This window comes from Peromyscus leucopus, chromosome 19, assembly GCF_004664715.2.
Source record: "Peromyscus leucopus breed LL Stock chromosome 19, UCI_PerLeu_2.1, whole genome shotgun sequence".
Taxonomy (NCBI): Eukaryota; Metazoa; Chordata; class Mammalia; order Rodentia; family Cricetidae; genus Peromyscus; species Peromyscus leucopus.
The window spans coordinates 55,131,083-55,155,770 of NC_051079.1; the positions used below are offsets into that span (position 1 = coordinate 55,131,083).

At 42.4% G+C, this 24,688-nt stretch overlaps 2 protein-coding genes across 6 annotated transcripts in view; one reads left to right on the forward strand and one right to left on the reverse strand.

The window, feature by feature from the left end:
• Positions 1–8,512, reverse strand: part of Cep76 (centrosomal protein 76) — a 33,254-nt gene extending 24,742 nt beyond the window's left edge. The window contains exons 1-5 of one of the 5 annotated variants that reach the window (XM_037197185.1): positions 8,280–8,512; positions 7,368–7,523; positions 5,472–5,544; positions 4,494–4,718; positions 1,849–2,034 (exon numbers count right to left, since the gene is read on the reverse strand). In XM_037197185.1, the coding sequence (XP_037053080.1) occupies positions 1,849–2,034; positions 4,494–4,718; positions 5,472–5,544; positions 7,368–7,523; positions 8,280–8,342 (703 nt within the window). In that variant the 5' untranslated portion in view covers positions 8,343–8,512. The other 4 variants (XM_028856193.2, XM_037197187.1, XM_037197186.1 and 1 more) reach the window with 4 other exon arrangements.
• Positions 8,513–8,742: 230 nt separating this feature from the next.
• Psmg2 (proteasome assembly chaperone 2) lies at positions 8,743–24,051 on the forward strand. The gene is made up of 7 exons (XM_028856204.2): positions 8,743–8,893; positions 12,497–12,668; positions 14,538–14,596; positions 16,851–16,969; positions 17,787–17,960; positions 20,677–20,797; positions 23,750–24,051. Exons 1-7 carry the CDS (start codon positions 8,837–8,839, stop codon positions 23,840–23,842), a joined length of 795 nt encoding a protein of 264 aa, XP_028712037.1. The 5' UTR covers positions 8,743–8,836; the 3' UTR covers positions 23,843–24,051.
• Positions 24,052–24,688: the final 637 nt, after the last annotated feature.

The window sequence follows — 24,688 nt, forward strand, 5'->3', positions numbered from 1 at the left end:
CTATTAACCAATGAGCCATCTCTCTCCAGCCCCTTAAATTTATATCTTTAAGTATATAATTCCAACTAGATTTTACATTAAGTACAAAACCAAAGAAACTGTTAAGATTGTCTCCATGACAATTAAGAAAGTATTCAAACTTTTTAACAGATACAGTAATTCTGTTTACCTTTTCTTATCACATCACATTTTGGACCCATGATATATATGACTATTTAATACTTTTTTTGTTTTGTTTGTTTTTGGTTTTTTTTCTTTTTTTATTTAATACTTCTTAAGCAGATCAGTATATACTTATTTCCAGGTCATTGTTAGGATTACCATGTTAGGCCTACTTTTGTTGTGTGATTTTGAATTTTTGATTTTACAGTTATGAGTGCTTGCAGGAATATCTATCTTGCACCTTATGCATGCAGTGCCCTTGGAGACCAGATCCCTAGAGACTGCATGCAGTTAACTAACAATCACCAGTGAGCCACTATGTGGATGCTGTATACTGAACATGGGTCCTCTAGAAAAGCAGCTAGTGCTCTCAACCACTGAGCCTTCCCTCCAGGCCCAGGCCTATTTGTGAAGACAAAAGACCGGAAATCACTTTTAAAAACAAATCTCATGTGTAAACAGAACTTTAGTTCTTTTTATTTAAATACAGACCTATTTTGAGTCTGATTTAGATTCCAAATTACTAAGGCCTTGCTGTCTACTGACCAAATGTAGCTTTCTTGCTTTCTTCTGTCTGTGTGCTTGCTCATGCATGTGTGTGTGTAGCTGGCCTTGCCCATTCACATGAGTGTGGAGACCAGAGGCTGATGCTGAGTCCCTTCCACTTCTGCCCTCAGCCTTAGCTTTTGAGACAAAGTTCCTCACTGAACCTGGAGCTCACCAATTAGCTAGACTGGCTGGGCAGTGAGTTCCCAGGATTTGCATGTCTCCACTGCCATCAAGAGCTGCGGTTACAGATGCAGGCCACCGTGCCCAGCTTTGTTTTTATGTGGGCGCTGGGGATAGAACCCAGTTCCTCATGCCTGTGCAACATCTGAACCATCATGTAGTCCAAGTTTAACTTATATGTAAGCTATGATACTAATGCAATTCCATTACATGTTATAGATAAAACATTAGTAGCTTTTGTTTTCCTCAGTTTATGAGCTAATATATACCACATAGTAGGCAGTATGCAAAATCCAAGGAAGTAATAATGAACAACCTCTGTCCTTTACTGTTCATTGCTACTGACAATGAACAAGCTAGCAACCTTTCAGATTTCACTTGTCCACTGTAAGGGGCTAGAGGAACATCTATCTACTCATTCATCAATAACCATTGGTATGAAGCTGGCACGGCGGTACACGCCAATAATCCCAGCATGAGGCAGGCCAACTGTTCTATATGGAGAACTCATTCTAGCCATAATCAAAAACAAAATAACCCATAACCTACCCCTAAGAACCACTGTAGTGATGGGGATATGCTGTACTCTAGGGCACATCAGGAGAAGCTTATTCATACATGTACTCATGTGTTTAAAAGAATCCTGGCTTTCTTTATCACTTTATTTAACAACAACAACAACAAAATGTTGAACCTCCAAAATTTCTATTCATTTTCCAGGAAAAAAAAATTCCTTAAGATAAGCCAAACTGACTTTGAAAGTAACAATCTATGTGTGCAACATGCGGCATTGTTATTTTCTTGCCAGACTATTCATTCCTTGAAAGACAACTTACTACTGAAATTCTGATTAAACGCTGTTTTACAGGTCTCCCTCCTGTAAAGCCCTTTTGTTGACATAAAATGTATTTACAAACAGTATTTATAAAAAGGTAAGAGTGACACTAATCATCATACCTACACCCATAAGTTCCACAGTCAGACTGGTCACTCCATTTTCTGAGCCCAAAACTGATCTCCATTCCAGAAAATAGGATGCCACTAAAGTGGTCTCACCAAATATGTCTGTTTTGATCAGCACCATGTGAATTGGATCACTTATTGATAACATTGTTGTTGAATCAGCCATTCTAGTTCCATCACCTAGCAACACAAACCGAAGACAAAATACACGTATTATGTATTACTTAGGAACACAGAATCACTTTACAAGCTGAGGGTGCAGCTAAATGGTAGTGATTACCTAGCATGCCTGAAGCCTTTGATTCCATACCCAGCACCACATGCATGTACACACACACACACACACACACACACACACACACAAACACTTACTACAGTATACTAAATAAGCTTACTTATTAAAGTATACTACATAAGCTTACATACAATGAAATAATTTGGTGAGGTCTCTGAAAGTATGCCAGAATCTGGGGGGAAAAAATATCATCCCATTTCAATGACTGATATTTGAGAGGACTAGCAGAGTATGACGACTTATTTAGAAGTTATTTAGTTATGTTACTTACTGTAGTTAATTCTTCCTGATCCATGAAAATTCTATTCTTGAAAAGAATTTATTATATTATATAAAACTACAAAGAAAAGGCCATCAGCTAGGTGAGGTGTACACACCTCCTATTCTAGCACTCTGAAAGTAGAGGTGGTATGATCTGTAAGTTCAAGGCCTGTCAGAGTACTTAGTGAGACCCCTCTCAAAAAAAGCACATACACACCAAAAAGAGAACCCTAAAACTCCAGGGGGCTGGACAGATGGCTCAGTGACTAAGAACACTTGTTCTTGCAGAGCCTGCGTGTTCAATTCCCAGCACCGACATGGCCACTCACAGCCCTCTGTAACTCCAGTTCCAGGGGATCTTATGCCTTCTGCTAGCCTCTGTGGGCACTGCACATCACACATTGTGCCCAAATGCACATATATGCAGGCACAACACCCATACACATAAAATAAAAATATAAAACCCTACCACATGTCAATATTAATCCTCAAATTACATTCACTCTACAACTCCAGAAATTATCACAGTATTATCTACATAAAACTGCAAGAACCAGGGGCCAAGATGACTTAGTAGTTGTTATAGTACATGCTGCACAACCAAGAGGACCAATGGTCAGAACCTTAGAACTCACATCAATGCCAGATGTTCAATCCGCCTACCTCTGTCTCCCAAGTGCTGGGATTAAAGGCATGCGCCACAACTGCCCAACTAATTAACATTTTTTAAAAGTCTTCATTTGTGTGTGTGTGTGTGTGGTGTGTGTGTGTGTGTATGCATTAACATTTTCTTCCATTCTCTCTCTCTTTGGTTTTTTTTAAGACAGAGTTTCTCTGTGTAGTCCTAGCAGTCCTTGGAACCCTAGACCAGGCTGGCCTAGAACTCAGAGATCCATCTGCCTCTGCCTCCCAAGGGCTGGGATTAAAGGCGTGGGCCACCACACTAGCCTGCCTTTAAAAATGTTAATGGTCTATAGAGAGTGAGTTCCAGGACAGCCAGGACTACACAGAGAAACCCTTTCTTGAAAACAACAACAACGAAAAAAAAAAACCCCAAACAAACCAACATTTTTATAGGGAGAAAAAAAAATCTCAAAAGGACTGGGGTTTAGCTCAGTTTGCAGAGTGCTTGTCTATTATGGACAAGGCCTTGGGTTTGACCTCAGCCTCAAATAAACCATGTCTGTTGGCACACACCTAAAGCACTAGAGGGTATAGGCAGGAGAGTCAGAAGCTTAGGGCCATCCTTAGCTATACACAGAGTTCAAGGACAGCCTGTGCTACTTGAGACCCCAGCTCATAAAAACAATGGAAAAGGTAAAAATCTCTGAGGCATCTTTTAAAGGCACTAAACTATTTAGGCAGACTTCTGCAATTTTGCTTGCTTTATGGCTTTAAGTTGATAAGTAAAATGTATCTAATGCATTGATACATTATACAAACTTTGACTTTTTTTTAGTGTGTGATGTTTTTGAGACAGGGTCTTACTATGTAGACCAGGCTGGCCTCCAACTTGAAATCCTCCTGCCTTAGCTCCTTCCTCCTGCTAAAACTGGCCATGTGATAGGATTATAAGGATTAGAAACACAAACCACCACAACCAGATTCAAACTTAGACTGTTAAGTTTCAAAACTAGGTGTGGTGGCACATACTTGTAATTCCAGTACTTGAAGGTACAAAAGACTATGTACATAATAGATATAAGCAATTAACTAAAAAACAAAAACAAAAAACAAACAAAACAAAAAACACCAATTAACATAGAAAAAAATTAAGAGAAAATTAGTGAATAGAGCAAGAAGCAGTTAAGAACTCATTTAAATAAGAAATAGTACTAGGGAGTTAAAACTGAACAAAATCCTAGAGATACTCATCTACCATAATCAATCAATCTGTCCTCCCCCAGTCCCCAAGGTCTCACTAGGCAACTCAGAGCTCTGACTGCCTCTGCCCTGAGTGCTGGGATTCAAAGTGGAGCCCCGAGGCCGGGTTCACAATCTCTCTATAGCACAGGTTGCTGTAGTTGTTCTGCAACAAACAAAAAGCAAACACGTTTAATTAGGCGTCATTACTGTTTCTTACCTAAACTTTCTCTGTGAACTTCAAGCAGAAATCCGTCATGGAAATCTGGCTCACAAGCACACGGAACAGGCTTTGAGCGGAAACGTTGGTTCCGATAATGTAAACACAAAGTAAACGTCGAACAAATTTGTCCTGGTAAAGGCTCAGGTTCTTGCAGATGCTCCAAGAAAGCTTTTCCACCCAAAACCTGAAGGTAAAGATACCTCCGTGTTGGATCAACATTAGCTGCAAAGTGTAGCAACATATGAGGAAACTGCCAGATAACTGAATGAATGTGATCAAGACATTAGAAACGACTTGACAGACACAGACTTTGACTAAAATAAAAAGTGAATCACCCAGTTTACTATGTAGCAGAATCATTTGCATTATAGCAAGCAGAGATCTATAATATGATAGTCTTTACTGAGTTTACAGACTTGCTACATTTGAGAGAATCAAAGGCAAGGTTAGGTCTACCTTTGGTTTTTAGCTGTTTATAAAGCATGAAATCACCTCCACAAGCCAACTCAGATCATCATCAACTTAGTAACTGTATCTGTCAAATAATTATTTCACCATTAAACAGCAAGCACATATAGTTTGCTTTCTTTGTTTTTGGAGACAGGGTCTCTCTATATATCCTTGGCTGCCTTGGAACTCACTTTGTAGACCAGGCTGGCCTCCAATTCACAGAGATTCACCTGCCTCTGCCTCCCAAGTGCTGGGATAAAAGGCGCTGTACCATCAGTTTTTATAAAATATATCATTACAACATCAGAAATCAATGCTCCTGATTTTGGGCATACTATATAGTATATCTGATATATTTCACGCAAAACAGCATCTAAATTTTAGGTTAACTAATGACAAATTTTAAGTACTTCATCTTGAAAAGAAAAACTTGAAATGTTTTCTATCAAATACCAAACACTATAGCATGTCCATTACCAACCACAAACAAGTTTCTGTTAAAAATATATATCTGTATATACATACTTTTTTTTAATGTTGACTGTTTATCAAAAGCAACAGCTTGCTTTGGAGAAGGGAGTTCTTGATCAACACTGTCCTAGAAAAGTAGAGGGAAAAAATAAAAGTGAGGAAATAAAGATTCTAGTTAAGAGAACGGCAGTGGCACAACAAAGCACTATAGGATTAGGCTCCTTCACAAAGCTACTCTAGGACGAGAGCAAGAGATTAGGTCAAACTGCCTCCAAAAGTATTAAAAAAAAAAAGAGAGAGATAAAACAAACTAAAGCCTTTATCTGCTAGCCTAATTAACATGAAAATAAATTCCTGCATAAAAGAGATCTAACTGGTAAAAATCTAATACAAAGGGATTCAATTGTCTTTAAATCTTGCCATCCACAATTTTTTTTTTTAAAGTTTTTTGTTGTTGTTGTTTTGAGACTAGGTTTCTCTTTGTAGCCCTGGCTGTCCTGGAGGTTGCTGTGCAGACCAGGCTGGCCTCGAACTCACAGAGCCCTGTCTGTCTGCCTCAAGAGTGCTAGAACTAAAGGCATGCGCCACCAAGCCTGGCCTTAAAACAAACCAATACCTTAAACAAGGCTAAACTTCCTTTAATCCCTATATAACGTTTGGCTTTTGGGGATACTGGCATTTACCTTTACTCCCTGCACTTGGGAGGCACAGGAAGGGGGATCTCTGTGATTTCAGGGCCAGCTTTGTCTATATAGTGAGTTCCAGGACAACCAGAGCTATATAGTGAGACCCTGTCTCAAAAAAAACAAACAACAACAACAAAAACCCAACCAAACAAAGACATAAAAAGTAACATTCATAAAGCAGAGCCTGTTAATAGGTCAGTTTTTATAACAAATGGGTTTGCAAACCTCAAAACCCAAAAGATGATAATGTACTAAAGTGCCCAATTCTCCAGGGTATGAGTCCATCCTATTTCTAGGAGACTATTATTCCTGTATTGAGGTCACAGTTTTTCATTATTGCCTCATTTTCAAAATAAGGCCTACTTACTAAGCTCACCAGGACACATCCCACTACTGACCTATTTGTAGAGATCTGAGGGGTTTATGCAGTCAGTTTTTTCCTTAAGGAACTGTGTAAGTGTACTTGTTTTAAACTCAGGCCTAACTGAAGAACAGACATCTACAGAGTAACAGGAGTCGCTCCACTTCAGAGAGGGAAGTGTGGTGTACACCTCCCATCTCAACAGCACTATCTGCCAACTCATGTTGGGGCCAACTGAAAACCTTAGAAAAGGAGCTGGGTGGTGGTGGCGGTCCACTTTAATCCCAACACTCAGGAGGCAGAGGCAGGCAGGATCTCTGAGTTCAAGGCCAGCTTGATCTACAAAGCAAGTTCCAGGACAGCCAGGAACACACAAAGAAACCCTGCCTGGAAAAAGAAAAGAAAAGCAACAACCACCACCACCTGTCGGAACGATAGTACAGGAGCTGTAGTTTAGAGCACCTGTTGCTCTTTCAGAGAACCAGGTTCAATTCCCAACACCCTGATTGATGGTGGTTCGCTCCATTTCCAGGGGACCGAAGCCCTTCCTGACCACCAGGCATGCAAGTGGTGCACAGACTCACATGCAGGCAAAACAACCACACACATAAGACAAGTACTTTTTTAAAAACTAAGAAAAAATGGAGGTGCAGTGGTAGTTCAGGGATCTCTGTTAGTAAGAGGCCAGCCTGGTCTACAGAATGAGTTCCAGGACAGCCAGGACTTTTACACAGAGGAACCCTGTCTCAGGAAAACAAAAACAAACCCTAAGAAAAAGGGCTATTACTAGACAGAATGAAATTATAGTGGTTTTACAAATGAAGAACCCCAGGTATGGACCCTATAAACTTAAACACTGCAAATAGTCACACTTTCAATTTGTTTGCCTAAAAAATTACTCACAGTCACAAAATTAAGTTCTTTCATTACATCATCAATGATTCCTCGACGTCTAAGAGCTTTGATCAGATCTTCTGTGGATAAATGTTGTTGATCAGGTGCCAATTCTTCTCGTATAGTCTCGGCGAGAATTTCTCTTATCCTGCCATGGACATCCATCTGTGGAGAAAACTCAGAATTTACAACATTATAAAGCAGTTAAATAAATACCAGTTCTAGAGTTTTCGGCTTCTAAAACTAACGGCCAATGCCAATAAAAGTAAGCTCTTAAGAGGTGAGACTTTTGAGCAAAATACTAGAAGCAATCTGAACTGGCTGGTTATCAACGAACTACCTTTATTGCTGGTTGCCCACAAATAATTTAATGAAAACAAATCTTTAGAGGGGAAGTAGAGAAACACAAACCTGTGAGGAGGCAGACCCAAAAGCGAGTTATGTCAGCTTTCCGCTAATTCAACTTGCAACTCTAAACTTACTTGTCAGCCTACTCCCTTGCCTATCCGATGGAAAAGTGAGACTCTTTCGAGGATTCGACGAAAGAAGCCAGAGACCCGGCACAAACCCCGGCGCACGCACACACCATAAAGAGGCTTTATTACTTCAGCTTACAGGCAGCAGTCGAGCGCCGCAGGTTGAAACTCTCTCCTGGAAGCCCCGAGTGGGGTAAATGCGTTCGTTGTCGGTCACTTATGCTCTTCTTACTGCAGATCGGGGTTCCTGGCTAAGAGTAACCCTGACATCTCGCCTTGGACTACTTCTACCTGAACTGGAGGAAATCGCCAGCGATCGCCTCGGTTTCCCAGCCGTCCCGCACCCCGGCTGCAGAGCCCTGAGCACTCCCTGCGCGTCTCACGGCCGGCCGAAGCTCGGGTCCCCACCGAGAGAGCTCGGGGCCGGTCCGCCCGCGCTCCTGACCTTGCTCAGCTGCTGGTGGATGAGCTGCTTGAGCTCCGAGGCTTTCTCCGGAGGCAGCGACATGATGCCGACCTGGGCGCCTCGCGGCCAGCCTCAGACGATGCAACCGCGGAGCCCGTCGTCCCGGGCACGCAGCATCAGTGGCGGGCGGAGCACAAAGCGCCGCGGCGGCGTGGTCGCGTCAGACCCGGCAGGGCGGGAACCCGGCGGCCGCGGCGGCACAACGAACTGTTTTCAAACGGTGCGGACTGACAGACGCCGGGGCTGCCCTGCGAGCTGCCTGATCGACGCCGTCCGCCCCGCCGCCTCCTCGGGGACTCCCGCCCCGCCCCCACGCGTGGTTCCCGACGTCCTCGGCCTTCGGTTCCCTTACCGACGCCCCGGGAAGCGCCGCCCGCCGCGCGCCTAGGGCCTCCTTCCGCGCTGTGAGCAGGCAGAGCGCCGGGCGCCCAAAGGACCCGAAGGACCCCGGCGGGTCACGTGATCCGCCGGCGGCGCTACGGAAGAGACCTCCGTTTCCAGGCCGGGGCTCGTGCTTCTCTCCCGCCCGGGCAGTCATGTTCGTTCCCTGCGGGGATTCAGTCCCCGACCTAACGAACTTCACACTCCTGATGGTGAGTCTCCCACCTGAGTTGGGCGCGGTCGCCATGCCGACCCGGGAAACGCCCCCTGGCCCTAGGAGAACCGGCCTCGTGGGTGTCTGCTCCTGGAAGTGGTCGCTGGAGGCGACCGTCCAAAGGAGCACCTTTGTCAGCGCCCTCGAGGCTTGTCTGCTAGCTGCCTGTCAGCCGTAATGTCTGCAGATTGCAGTTGTATGGCACAGAAGTCGCGCGGGGGGAAAAGTCCTTAAGTTTGACCCGTGAAAGTATCTTTTCAGGTAGTTTGGGTCCGTCCTGATCTAGGCCACTCACAGGCAGTTGCAGAATGGTCCTTACTGTAGTCATCGTTTTTGATAATCATTCTGGTACGGTGACTGTTAGAAGAGGTGCGTGTCCCCCAAAGTTTACAGTGTAGTTAGAAAGACCGGTACATCATCAGTAAGAGCAATAAAAAAGAAGACAGGAGTTGGAAGAAGAAGATACAGAAAGACGAGATCATGGACCTGAGGAAGGCCGAGAGTGGTTTGAACAAGCCTGTATTCCCAGCACTCCAAGGGTGAGGCTGGAAGACGTCTACAGACCATCCTGAAGGAGACCTTGCCTCAATAAGTAAACAGACCAACAAGAACAGCAAAAATTGAAGAGAAGGGACTGGAGAAGGGGCTCGGTAATTAGAACCTGTAAGGTTCTTGCAGAGAATGGAGTTGAGTTACAGGCTCACAATGGCCTCTCACTCCGACTCTAAGGTCCCTGACACTCTTTGGGCTTCCTGGGGTACTCACATGAGCATGTACCCACAGACAGACACATAATTTTAAAATGTTTTTAAATTTGAAAAAGTTGACAGGAGAAACCCGAGGGGCTTTTGATGTTTTAGACAAATTGGTGACCAAAAAGATGGGGTTAGGGGTGCCCTGGAAAATGGATGCCTAAAGCAGAGACTCGTGTGCCTAGACTACTGCAAAGGATTGAGAGTGACATGTGGAGAGAGTAATGAGGCCCAGTGACCTAGAAGGGACCAGAGGACAATGTACTGTTTAAAGTAATATAAAAGGAGAGAGACAGGTACCGCCTATTCGTCAGTTATCAAGCAAGTAAGTCATAAGTCGTTCATTTGGAAGTGGCAGCATGTAGGTGGTCGGGTGGTTAAGCCTTTGATGGGTGGTCAAATAAATGGAAGAAAGGTAAGGCAGAGGTTCTCAACCTGTAGGTCAGGACCCCTTTTGGGGGCTTGAATGGCCCTTTCACAGGGGTCGCCTAAGACTATCTGAAAACACAGATATTTACATTACAATTCAGAATGGTAGCAAAATTACAGTTATAAAGTAGCAGTGAAAATATTTTAAGGTTAGGAGTCACCACAACAGGAGGAACTGTATAAAAGGGGTCGCAGCATTGGGTGGGTGGTGGGGTGTGGGTGGGGTGTGTTTGTGTATTCAGAGATAAAGTTCCTACTTAGACTGTAGTGGACAACAATTAGGGAATTTGAGCTCTGTAGAGGCCTGAGAAGTGGCATGGCAGTGAGGGTGCTGTGTGGCATCAGACACTTGTTTTTAGAGAATAAAAGTACTATGGGATAGTGGTGGCACAAGCCTTTAATCTCAGCCCTCCAAAGGCAGAGGAAGGCAGATTTCTGAGTTCAAGGTCAGCCTAGTCTACAGACTGGGTTCCAGGGCTACACAGAGAAATCCTATCTCAAAAAAAACAAAGAAAATTTTTTAAAAATTTAAAAAAAAAAAAAAAATAGGAGGCTGGAGAGATGCCTCAGTGGTTAAGAGCACTGACTGCCCTTCCAGGGGACCCAGGTTCAATTCCCAGCACCCACATGGCAGCTCACAACTCTCTGTATTCCAGTTACAGAGAACCTGACTCCCATGGCAAAACACCAATGCTCATGAAATAAAAATAAATGATTTTAAAAAGGAATAAAAATACTGAAGTATGATTATATACCCGTGGGAATAATCCAGGAGTATAATGAGACTGATGATTCTACCCAAAAGTTTCGGAGTCATTGAGAGAATTACAGGAAGTAACCAGGAATCGGGTGGAAAATACCAGTGAGAAGTGGGAAAATAACCAGGGAAGACTGACATCCAAATCAAGGCAGCTGCTGAAAGGATGAAAACAAGAGCCAGTTGGCTGAAGCAGAAACACAGTTGTGTTCCTCGCTTTAAAGGGACACATACATAGACTGTTGTCTGTATTTAAAAACAAAACAAACAGCTTCAGAAGATGGCTCAGTGAGAACTCTTACAGCTCAGGCCTGAGGATCTGGCATCACTGGCACTCATAAAAACTGTAGCCATGTTAGCCTGTAAGCCCAGCACCATGGAGGGCAGAGACAAGAAGGATCTCCGGGCTTTCCTTGACACCAGCTAGCTCTGGGTTCAATGAGAGATCCTGTCTCAGGGCACCAAGACAGTAACAGAGCAAGGTGCCGCCCTGCAACCCAGGGACAGGTGAGGCGGTGGGGTGCGCAACTTGCTCCCCCCTCTCGATAACCTACAACAGTGCTTTATTTTTTTTTTTTTTTTTTTTTTTTTTTTTTTTTTTTTTTTTTTTTTGTTTTCCACATTTTCCTTGCTTCCGTGCTTATATATACAAGCACCTGTGCCCACACACCAGGCAGCTGTACTTACACTGTGTGCATGTGCCACACAAAAGACAGATTTGGTAAATAAAATTATTTGTATATTACATAATTAGGTATAGTTAGTAAAGGAAAAGAAAGAAAATTCCTGGTTTAAGCAAACAAATAATATTGCTCTTTTGTGAAATATAAAATAAGACAAGTTCAGGCAGAAATTTAGCTTTGTATGTGCTGACTTTGAGTGTTTCATAGCCACATGGTGTGTCCAGTAGATTGGAGTTCAGAAAACTCTTGCCATATGGTGTGTCCAGTAGATTGGAGTTCAGAAAATCTTGGTAGTATAGGTAAACATTTGGCACTTTGATGCCATGGGGAAGTGTGTGTGTGTGTGTGTGTGTGTGTGTGTGTGTGTGTGTGTAATGTGGGGTAACAATCGCTCCAACCTCTGGAGTAAATAGTGCAACAAGCAAACTGAAAGAAGACCCAAGCCCTGGCTCTTCTCCTATCTCACAGCCCTTCCACTTGTTTTGCACAACCTTGAGAATCCGGTTGTCCACTGGAGCTCTCCACTGTACCATTTTCAGCCATTGTCACCTAAAGGAAGCCTTTCCTTGATCACCCTACTTAAAATAGCGCACGCGCACACACACACACACACACACTCTGCATTTTCCATAACACTTACTACTCTGTTTTACTGTTTATTCTTCCTTAGTAGAATGGAAACTCTGCAAGAGCAGAAAGTTTCGTTGGTTTGTTTTATTTTGTAAAAGAATCAGTGTCCTGCTGTGTGCCTAAGCATAAGCATATAGTACTTTGGCTGTCTAAACTTAAAAGTGCTGATGCGCGTGGTGCGCAACTTTAATCCAGCACTCGGAGGCAGAGCAGCGGATCTCTGTGATTCGAGCCAGCCTGGGCTACCAGGAAAGGCGCAAAGCTACACAGAGAAACCCTGTCTCGAAAAACCAAAAAAAAAAAGTGCTGGTAATTTTTGTGACTCATAGAGCAAATCTTTTTCATTTCAGCCGGCAGTATCTGTTGGAAATGTTGGCCAACTTGCAATTGATCTGATTATTTCTACACTGAACATGTGTAAGATTGGTTATTTCTATACTGATTGCCTGGTGCCAATGGTTGGAAACAATCCTTATGCAACTCAAGAAGAAGATTCAGACGAACTCAGTATAAATACTGAAGGTATGTCTGTGGCATTTTTTCTATATAGAGTATTTAGTTATTTGAGATAGGTCTCACTATATAGCACAGGCTTTTCTGGAACTCCTTACCCTTCTGTGAATAATCATGTCCAGCCTGAGTTCTTTTAAACTAGGAATAGACTCTCAGGAACCAAGTTCAGGGACGATGTATAAAGTGCTATGGTGAAACTCACTCGTCTGCCAACCTAAAACATTAATTAGAGGCTGGAGATGGCTCAGTGGTCAGAATACTTTTCAGCGGCAGAATGCTTGCTGCTCTTCCAGAGGACCTGAATGTAGTTCCCAGCACCCACACCAGGCTGCTCAGAACTACATGTAACTCCAGCTCTAGATGATCTGACATCCTCTTCTGGCCACCATGGGGAGTGTGTGTGTGTGTGTGTATACAAAACTAAATAAAATTATATAAGGGTGTTTTGTTTGTTTTTTGGATTCTGTTTGGTTTTGGGTTTTTTGGGGTTTTTTTGTTTTTGTTTTTGTTTTTCTTTTTTTTGAGACAGGGCTCTGTGTAACAGCCCTGGCTGTCCTGGAACTTGCTCTGTAGACCAGGCTGACCTTGAATTCACAGAGATCCTCCTGCCTCTGCTTCCCAAGTGTTGGCATTAAAAGCATGAACCACCACACCTGGAAAGTGTTTTAACTTACAAATTAAAAAGAAATAGACTATAAACCAGGCTTGGTGGCATACTCCTATACTCCAGCTACGTAGTAGGGCGGAAAGAGCTAAAGGACAGTAGTTGGAAATGGTGTGGCGCTTAGAGCCTGTACTTCTATGTGTGTTTTGATCACTCTTGGTTTTGTTCACGGAGGCAGAGTCAAGTAAACCCAGAGTCCAATGATACAGCTAGTCTGGCTAGCCAGCTTGCTCCAGGATCCCTTGTCTTCACCTTCTGAGAGGTGGAATTACAGGTGAGCCACCACATCCACCATGACTATACAATACATGGTGTAGTAGTCAGGGTTTTCTAGAGCAACAGGACTGATAAAATGAATATAATACTAAAGTGGCTGACAGGCTGGCTGACTCTCAAAGAAAAGGCCAAGAATCCAGGAGTTACTCAGTCTGTGAAGTTAGATGCTTCAGATGGTCTTCAGTCTGTGTTGGAGTCCTGAAGTAGTAGGTTCTTTTTGTTTTTGTTGTAGTTGTTTGGTTGGTTGGTTTTTCGAGACAGGGTTTCACTGTGTAGCTTTGTGCCTTTCCTGGAACTTGCTTTGTAGCCCAGGCTGGCCTCAAACTCACAGAGATCTGCCTGGCTCTGCCTCCCAAGTGCTGGGATTAAAGGCGTGTGCCACCACCGCCCGGCTGTTGTTTGTTTTTTAATACAGGGTTTCTCTGTAGTCCTGGCTGGCCTGGAACCCGAGGTCTGATGCTTGTCTGCTGGATAAGTTGCACACTGCTGGTGAAGTGGTTCTATTACCAGCAAAGGAATGCCTGAGCAACAGGATAGGTTAACTTGCCCGGTAGAGTGAGGGCAAGCAGGCAAAAAAAAACAAGAGCTTCCTTCCTCCATGTCCTTTCTGTGAGCTGCCAGCAGAAGGTCTGCCCAGATTCAGGGAGGATCTTCCCACCTCAGATGATCAGTCAAGAAAATCCCTCACAGGTGTGTTTTAGTTGGTTCCAGGTGGAGTCAGGTTGACAGACAATATTAACCATCTCATGTGGGTTCTAGGGATCTGAACTCTGACCTTCACACTTGTACACCAGCCCTAAAGCCTATATTTTAATTGTTGAAATTATTTAAGTGCAAGAGCTATGGTAACTCAAATATTATTTATCATGCTAATAATTTCAGCTTAGCAGCTTATTCACTGTAGCCTGTCCTGTGATTTCCCTTTCTTCTCTTTGTAGTATATTCATTACCTTCAAGGAAGCTAGTGGTGCTTCAGTTAAGATCCATCTTCATTAAGGTTGGTATATTTACTTTTTTAAATTCATTGAAGGGTAGCGACAAAACACAAAGTCAATAAGACATAGAGTTATTTCTCCCGTATTGTTATGTATACTTAGGAAAGGTCTGATTTGATGAAAGTTTCATAATATTTCAGGTGTGTTGCTGTCATTTCATTTTTATACTGGAAGGAATTATGCCTTATGAGTTAACACATTTTCAATTTGGGTAGCGTTGCAGAAAAATTTTGGTATATGAATCATTTATTAAAACATGCTCTAGGGGCTAGAAGATGGCTCAGAGGTTAAGAGCACTGGCTGCTCTCCCAGAGGTCCTGAGTTCAATTCCCAGCAACCACATGGTGGCTCACAGCCATCTGTAATGAGATCTGGTACCCTCTTCTGGCCTCCAGGTGTACATCCAGACAGAACACTGTATACATAATAAATAAATAAATATTTTAAAAAACAAACAAAAAACATGCTCTAACCACCACTGCTCAATTATCCAAAACTATTGTCATCACTCACGCTCCAGTTTTACTCTGCCCCCAGCACCTCCATAAACACTTAATAGTCTGTTTTCCAACAGTAATACCAATGATCATCTAAACCAAGTCCAATCACATCTCTTCCTCCTTGAAACCCTCAGAGGCTTCTCATCTATCAAAATGAACTCACAGTCCTTTACTGGGGCCTATCAGACTCTGCTTGGCTATCTGATAAAGTAGTCTAGTTCCATATATCTATCTATGTATTCTCTGTAGGTACACATAGCAAGAGATTGCCATAAGAACATTGCCCTGCTGGGTAGTGGTGGCACACGCCTTTAATCCCAGCACTCAGAAGGCAAAGGCAGGCAGATCTCTAAGTTCCAGGACAGCCAGGGCTACACTGAGAAACCCTATCTTGAAACAGCCCCCCCCCCAAAAAAAAAAAAAAAAACATTGTCGTGATTGCAGAAAGTTCTGTTGGTAGTTGCTCTGCATATCCAGCCTTCAGCTACACTGGTGCCTATGGTGGTGTTCAGACACTAAATTCACTCCCATCCCAGCCTGTTTCTCTATTTGGAATGCTTTCCTGCTAAAGACTTGCTTCTCTTTAGTATTTGCCTACCTTCCCAGACTACATCATGTCTGTTTATCCTGTGCTCACTTCAAAAATCCTCATTACCTGCCATATCATATATTTATTACCTCACTGAGGGAGAGTAAATAAGGGTGACATTATGACATTCAGTGACCTACCCAGCTCCTAGGATAGTGCTTTTCACATAGAGAAATGGAGTAAGCATTTGTTGATGGGATTATTTATTATCTGTTCCGGAGGTCAGAAATACAGAAGGTTCTTGTTTTTGTTTTTGGAAAACAGAGTCTGCTATGTAGCTAGTGTTAGACTCAGCCTCTCTCACAGGTGTGCACTGTCATGCCCTGTTAAGAGTTTAGTGAAAGATTGGACGGTAGTGTTGCATGACTTTGATTGCAGTACTTGTGAGGCAAAGGCAGGTGGATCTCTGAGTTCAAGGTCACCCTGGTCTACAAAGTGAGTTCCAGCACAGCCAGAACTACACAGTGAGAACTACACAGTGAGACCATCTTAACCCCCCCCCCCCACCCCTGCAAAAAAAAAAGGGTTTAGTGGAAAAGTTAACTGTATAATAGTTTTTAATTTTTTTTACCTAAATATATGTGGAGAAGAGTTCAAGTAAAAATTCCTCCAAGTGAAGAAATAGAATATTATCAGCCATCCAAGTACAATAGTGATAAGGTATTCATTATAGAGGTGACTGACTCCCAGAGCAGCTGTTTCCTTCTGCCCAGCTTCTTTTCCTCGGTGTTCTGTGTGAGGTTCATCTGTGGCATGGTTATTTAAATAGTGCACCATTGCACCACTAATGCTGAGGTTGTTTGTGGTTTTTCCACGGTAGTGCTTTTATATTGGGGGGGGGCGTGTTTGTTTTTGTTTTTCCAGTGTTAGAGATTACTCCCAGGATCTTTTGCTTACTAGGCAAGCAGACTTAGTATGTTTCATCCTTAGGATAGAGATCTACATTCTTCACAATTTATGATTATGAAGATAATATTAAATCATTGATCTTTGTCCTTCATTTTCAGTTTAAAAGAAGTAAATAGATTTGACAGTACTGATCATTTTGGTGTTAGTAAATCATAGCAATCATTGTCACAAAAGTTGATAGGTAGATGGTTGCATATGTTATTTTTGATTCTGAGATCTCAATTTAGAATTTTCTTTCTATCTCAATGGCATACAAAGTATAAATCCAAGTCATTCTGTGAGAAATTGCTGGCCTGGGTGAAAAGCAGCAGCTTTGCCAGGATTATCGTTCTTTCAAGCAGCCATTCATATCACCGCAACGATCTACAACTTCGAAGGTATGTTCTTGCCATTGTTACAGTTTATACTGTGGTCATTTGTTTATTTAAAAGTTTAAGTCCAGGTCTGTCCTTTACTAGCTGGAATTGAGAAAGAAGAAGGTAAATGAAAGGTAAGAAAAGAGTAGGTCCTTTAGCTCCTGAGGCTAGCACAGCTGGTATAAGGAAGATTACTTTTTTTTTTTTTTTTTTTTTTGGTTTTTTGAGACAGGGTTTCTTTGTGTAGCTTTGCGCCTTTCCTGGGAAGATTACTTTTTATGGCACAAGATCAAACCAAGGTCTCAGGCATAGCAAGCACTCGGTCACTGAGTGAACTACACTTCCAGCCCCTAAATTAACTAGAAACTTTTGAAAGAATGGATGAACATTATTTTTCTATATGCACCATTTATATTTGTAGAAATCTTTTTAGTACCCTAGTATGCCAGTAAATTTGTGTGTTTCTACAGGGTAAGGAGGTGTATACATGCTGTGGATCAAATCCAGGTTGTATAGGTATGATGTGTATATAGAGAGAGTGTGAGTGTCTGTGTGTGTGTTGTGATTGTGCTAGAGATCATACCCAGGGCCTTGCACACACCAGGCAAACACTCTACCCCTAAGCAACATCCCCAGCCCTTAGAGTGAGTTCATAATTACAAATAAGACAAAATTTACCAGAAATAGAAATAGAAGCTTTTATACTGTATCACAAACTTTATAAAGTAATATATGGACTGCTCTTATTATTACTCTAAGATCTGACTGTTTGTGTTTTGAGACTGGGTTTCTCTGGTATTTGTAATTTTTTAAAAGCATAATAATATGATTTTTCTAGTACTCCTTTCCGGTACCTGCTTACACCTTCTATGCAAAAGAGTGTTCAAAATAAAATAAAGAGCCTTAACTGGCTAGAAATGGAAAAAAGTTCATGCATTCCTGAAATGAGTGATTCTGAATTTTGTGTCCGAATTCCTGGAGGTGGAATCACAAAGACACTCTATGATGAAAGGTAAGTTTGTCTGTTTAACAGTCTATGTAGTGTGTTGTGTTCTCTTTTACTCTAGCCCCACACTGGAATACCAGTGTGGTGTTGGTTGTTTTTGTTCTCACTGTTAAGAGGCTGGAAGCCAGAGTTACTAGATTCTGGTTCTTTGTAGACAGCTGTTTTGGTGTGTGTGTGTGTGTGTGTGTGTGTGTGTGTGTGTGTGTGTGTGTATGTATAGCAGAGAAAAGCAATTGAGAGCCGGGCAGTGGTGGCGCACGCCTTTAATCCCAGCACTCAGGAGGCAGAGGCAGGCGGATCTCTGTGAGTTCGAGGCCAGCCTGGGCTACCAACTGAGTCCCAGGAAAGGCGCAAAGCTACACAGAGAATCCCTGTCTGGAAAAACCAAAAAAAAAAAGGAAAAGAAAAGAAAAGCAACTGAGAGTTCTCTCGATGTACAGCCATGCTCTGACTTGATTAGGGTCCCCTTTTATGACCTCAGTGAACCTCAGTTATCTAGTAAAAGACCCTTTCTCCAGATCCAGTCATAGCATGAAGAGTTGTGGGAAGGAACAGTTCAGTTCCTATCATCTGCTTACAGAGTCCCTTAGCTGACTGTCCTGTGTGCTTCATGCTGGCCAGCTCCACTCTTTGCATGCAGAATCACACAGGTTACCAACAGTCCCTGGGAAATCATCCCCAAGCATTGCATCCAACCCTTGATTTGTGCTCCATAACAGGCCATCTCACCTGACTACTCCTTCCTGGTCCTCCGCTGTTTAGTGCATCTGTTCACTGCACTAGATTCTTGGCGGAGGGACCGTTCCTGGAGGGCCTTCCACCCCTTCCGCTTTTCTTCTCTCTTCTCTTGTCCTCACTACAAGTCAGATGGAAGCCCATCTCAGATTTACTCTCCTTTTATTCAAAACAAAACAAACAAAAAAATGGAAATTTGATCAAATACATAAAATAGCTGCTTTTTAAGCTAATGCCCAACAGGCAACAATTGACTGTGATCTCCAAAGCCCTGTAGTTGCCCTGGCTTTCTGTTGGCAGGTACCATCCAGACTGTAGGGACAGCACAGTCTAGCAGTCTGTATAGTTAATGGGATGGAAGATGAGGTAGAAAAGCTAGGATGACTAGAAATGTAAGCAGAAAACCAGAAATAGAATTGTGGCTCTAGGGTCGGCTCAGGCCTCTTGAGTTCTCAGCACATGTGCAGGGTGAGACTTCATGAGGCCAGGCTTCTTGGTTGGTCAGTCTGTCTCTCAGTCTCCATCTCTCTTTCTCTGCTGTTTTTTGTTTGTTTTATTTTGCTTCTGAGCAGGATCTCACATGGCCTAGGCTCAGCAGCCTTCTTACCTTAGTCTCCCTAGTGCTAGGGCGGGTGTGCTCTGTGCCATGGTGGTCTCCCTAGTGCTAGGGCTGCAGCTGTGTGCCTCTCTGCCCATTGAGGTAGGTCTCCCTAGTGCTAGGACTGCAGGTGTGTGCCTCTGTGCCCATTGAGGTAGGTCTCCCTAGTGCTAGGACTACAGCTGTGTGCCTTTTTGAGGAAGGCTCTTAACCCTACTCTTTCAGAGGAAACATTAGAACAGAAGTAACTTACCCAACATATCTATCTGCTGAGTGAGACAGCTAGAGTTCAGTCCGACTATTCTGTTCTTGTCCTGTGATTCATAAATAAGATGGAGACGGTTAAAAAAAAGATCTCTAAGCTAGGCAGTGGTTGTGCACACCTTTAATCCCAGCACTCAGGAGGCAGAGACAGGCGGATCTCCGAGTCAAGGTCGGTGTGGTCTACAGAGTGAGTTCCAGGACGGCCAGGGCTGTACAGAGAAACTGTCTCAAAAAGAAGAAAGTATCTGTAAGAAGGAGTAACCGCTCTTTACTATTCCACAGTCTTCTAGTTTTCCGTCAACTGCTCTAGATTATTAAGAGTGAAGCCAAGGTTGGTGTTTCACACTGTAATCCCAGCACTTGGCAGGTGGAGTCAGGAGGATCAGGAATTCCAAGTCAACTTCAGCTATATAGTAAGTTTAAGGCCAGTCTTTGCCAGACCAGAGCCTGTCTTTGTTGTTGTTGTTGTTTGGTTGTCTGGCTGTCTTGCAACTTGATTTGTAGACCAGGCTAGCCTTGAACTCAAAAACACCTGCCTTTGTTTCCTAAGTACTGGAATTAAAGGCATGTGCTGCCACCACCCGGCTAAGGCCCTGTCTTAAACACAACTTGAGTATTATTTTATTCAGTCTCTTTGCCTCTGAAAACCACTCCTTTTGGTTTTGAGACAGAATTTCTCTGTGTAGCTTTGGAGCCTTTCCTGGAACTCACTCTGTAGACCAGGCTGGCTTCGAACTCACATAAATCCACCTGCCTCTGCCTCCTAAGTGCTGAGATGTAAGGCATGCGTCAGCACTGCGTGGCCTGAAAACCACTTAAAGTAGGCTTTTGAAGTAGATCAGAACATGTCTCATGTATTAATAGCTAAGAATAGAAAGGCTAGTTTTTCCTGAGGATGAGAGTGAGGCACACACTTGCATATTCCCTGGGCTCCTTGGGAGCAGAATATATGTGGGACAATGAGAGGTAAAGTAATCTTTCTTACAATGTGATGTCTTTCCTTTTTCTAACATGAGGCAAGTTAACTTACTTGTAAAGATTCACACATTGCAATAAGCATCTCGTATCAGGAGAAAACACTGAATTGTTCTTTTTTTTTTTTTTTTTTTTTTTTTTTTTTTGTAGCTGTTCTAAAGAAATCCAAATGGCAGTTCTGTTGAAATTTGTTTCAGAAGGGGACAACATCCCAGATGCAGTCAGTCTTGTGGAGTATCTTAACGAATGGCTTCAGATAGTGAAACCGTCTGTAAGTCCATGATCTGATTCATTCTGTGTTCATTAACTTGCATTTTATGTGTAAGTAGACTAAAGAGGTGAGAGTTTGTTCAGTAAATACACATCTTTACATAAAATGTAGTTTGAGCCAAACTTGAAAATAAATGAGGACAGTTAACTAATCTGTCATCTCATTGTTTAAGGCAGATTTCCAAACAGGAAAGTCCTAAATTCCTCAATGTGCTCACTATTCATGTCACAGTATTTGTGACAACTTTTTTGTGTGTGTGGTTTTACTTGTTTTAGTTTTTGAGACAGGTTCTCTCTATGTAGCTCTGGCTATTCTGAAGCTTGTTATGTAGACCAGGTTGGCCTTGAACTCAGAGAGATCCACCTGCTCTTGTCTCCCAGTGCTAGATTAAAGGCGTGCCCTCATGTCCTGCCCCAGACAGCTTCTTATAATAGTAAACCAGAACTCTGTGCAGTTCCAGCGCTTTAGGAAAGTAAAAATGTTGCTGTGGCCATGTGAGCAGTACCATGACTATTAAGTAAGCTGTAATTAACGTATTCTTCCCTGTTGGGAAATGAATGCTGTACTCTCTTAGTCAGACTTTCTACTGCTGCACCAAAAGACCTTGACCAAAATGCAAGTTGGGGAGGAAAGGGTTTATTATTTATTAGGCTTACACTTCAGCATTGCTGTTCATCACTGAAGGAAGTCAGGACAGGAACTCAAACAGGGCAGGATCCTGGAGGTAGAAGCTATTGCAGAGGCCATGGAGAGGAGCTGCTTTACTGGTTTGCTCACATGGCTTGCCCAGTCTGCTTTCTTATAGAACCCAGGGCTACCAGCCCAGGGATGGCACCACCCACCATGGGTTCCCCCTGTCCCCATTGACCACTAATTGAGAAGATGCCTTACAGCTGGATCTCATGGAGGCATTTCTTCAACTGAGGCTCCTTCCTCTCTGATGACTAACTTGTGTCAAGTTGACACAATATTAGGCAGTACGTATACCCGGAGAAATGAGCCTTTAGGCCTAACAAAGCACCACAGGCCAAGCACGATGTTCACACCTTTAATCCCAGCACTCTGGGAAGCAGGGACAGACAGATCAAGTTCAAGGCCAGCCTGTCTACATAGAGAGTTCAAGGATAGCCAGAGCTACATGGTGAGACCTTATTGCTGTCTGGGGTGGCCAGCCTCCAGGTAGCACAGGGCTCGAAGGGAAGCCATGACGTCAACACAACTATGACTTTCTATCTGAGGAGATTAGGGAAAAAGACACTCACAAACTCCCTTGATGGTTTCCTTTATTCTTTTGCATTCTCTATTCTTCATTTACCTGGTGATTTCCTTCTCTCGTTCCTGATGTTTTTCTTCTAGCCCATTTTAAGTCTTTAACTCTCTCTGTTTTTTCCCTTACAGCTTATATACCCCAGCAAAATCTTTCAGGCAATATAGGAATTATAATGTGGATGCATTCTGTTTTTTCAAGTGAATGATTACAGTGAATACAAAACAAACAGTAAAAAACAGCATATTTTCCAAATCTCTTACATGATTAAACATTTTACACATTACAGGTGAAAAACAAATTATCCCAAGAACCCACATACATTCTTACCCAAGCAACTTGTTAAAGATTAACCATTTAAGCAAGCAAGGTATTTTTCTCAGTCAGGTCTTTTACTGGCAGGCTGCACTTTGCAGTTACAAAGAAAGGACCAATTACTTTATATCTCGAAAGGTAATCTTATAAGGAATCTTGAAGGAATCACAAACCTAAACTTTTACATATGAAAAAGAATCAGTCAGCTCTACTTTAAATCTTTGGGGTGCATACCCACTCAGTAGTTTCTTATATCAGGAGATTGAGGGCAGGAATGGGCACAAGGAATTAGTCATCAACCAATCCTAGCAAGAAAAGTGCCTCAGCTAGTAATAATTGGGCTGTTTTTATTTTCGACCCTGGCCTAATGAATCAGACAGCTCAGCTATGTGTCCTTGTGAACTCTTAAGATTGTTTTCTGTGGTTATCTTTCAACTGTTATCAAAACATCTGATCTAACCTGAAGTTATTTTGAGGCTTTGTTTCAGCTTATGATGCACACCAAAACCTATGACTGCATCTTTCAGCATTAAGAGAATTAGAGCCAGCCTGACTCCTGGGGACTCAATTGTTTTCCTTAATCATTAACCTGAACTGCAATCTATGCAGCTCCTTAGGTAAAACTCATAGGCCCTAGTTGTATTTTCCTTACATTTACTTTTATTCATCAAAACTCTGTATAAGCTGCCATTATTATTATCAATTAGATAATACAGCTTAGGGAGGAATCATCTTCATAACAATCCACAGTTAAAAACACCCAGTAGAATGGGATGCTTCCATGAGATAAACATACTACATAACAGGCAGTGGGGATCTCCCCACACTCAATTCACACCATGGCAGACACCAGAGAAAGATGACAGCAGCAAACATGTGAAGGCCCAGCAGAAGCAAAAGACATTCTGGGGTCTGGGGTCTCAGGGACTTGCCTGTCTGAGAATGATCCATCCTCTGAGATGGCCACCAGCAAGACCTTGTTTCAACCCTCCCCTTGCAAACCTGCAAGTTATCTTGTTTTTTTAAGCAGCCTCCCCCCCCATTTTTAATAGACATATGTAGCCCAGGCTGGCCTCAAACTCACTGTATAACTATGGCTGCCTCCACTTTCCCAGTACTGGCACTACAGGAATACACCACCATGCCCACCCCATGTTCCTTTTGAATTTGATTTACTTAATACACTTTATTATCTGTAGCTGGTCTGGCATATATTTGAGATGAAACTTAGAAACATTATTTTACATAAAGATGTAGAAAACTTACTGCTTTAATTTTCCTAATAAGAAAGACTAGCTACAAGTGTCAGGACCAATAGAGAGATTTGAGTGTCAAGATTATAGATGAAAGTATCTTTTATTCTTTTACAGAGTAACAACCCCAAAGCATCTGCCTTGCCGTGGAAGGTCCCCAGCTCTTGGCGGCTCCTCTTCGGCAGTGGACTTCCTCCTGCACTGTTTTGATCTGTTTTCAGCCTTCTCCCTCATCCCCAAAAGATCACAAAATGAGCTGTTGAGTATATGCTGTATAGAAATTTGTGCTGCCTGAGGTTATGTTAGAAATGCTTTTCACAGAAAAACCTCAAAGAAAAGAGGTTTCAGAAGTTACTGTGTTTGTTATATAGAGTAAATGTAAATTTTGTACAATAAAATTTTATTTCCTAAGCAGTTTATCTGAAAGTTTCCCTTTTGAAATCACTACTGTACTATCTATCTGTTTATGCTGTACTAAGTCGTCACAAGCCTGGTGGAATGGAGCCATGAGTTTATTTTACACAGAGCCTTAACAGGCTGCAGTCCAGCTGGATTCAGAGTTGCTTTTCTGGAGGATATTCTGATCACCATTACAGTGATGTCAAAACAAAACTAGCAAAGTAAAGGCCACTGCTCGTTAAACTGAACAACCTTTTTTTTTTTTTTTTTTTTTTTTTTTGAGCCAATTCCTCTGTGTAGCCGTCACTGTTCTGGAACTAATTCTGTGGACCAGACTGGCCTCAAACTCAGATCTGCCTGCCTCTACCTCCCTGCTGGGATTAAAAGCCTGTGTCACCACCACCTGGCCAAATCAAGCAATTCTTAAGAAAATTTAAGGGTTATATGCAGTGAACATCAGGGCTTGCAGTTTCATATAATAAACACTAATGGGCATAAGAAGTTAATCTGGTCCTGATAGAACAGTTGTAGATGACGTCAGTATCTTGTTAATCTTTCCGTGTATCATTCAAACAAAATCAATGAAGAAACTCAAGTGTAACTGTATCATAGACCAAATGGACTTAACAGACTTCCATCTAACAGAAGGAAGGAATA

What these genes read in the sequence shown, in the direction of transcription:
- Psmg2 (XM_028856204.2), top strand. Translation starts at nt 8,837, where the DNA reads ATGTTCGTTCCCTGCGGGGATTCAGTCCCCGACCTAACGAACTTCACA. An exon ending in AACGATCTACAACTTCGAAG is followed by an intron (nt 16,970 to 17,786) that starts GTATGTTCTTGC and finishes TGATTTTTCTAG; the next exon opens with TACTCCTTTCCGGTACCTGC. An exon ending in TTCAGATAGTGAAACCGTCT is followed by an intron (nt 20,798 to 23,749) that starts GTAAGTCCATGA and finishes ATTCTTTTACAG; the next exon opens with AGTAACAACCCCAAAGCATC.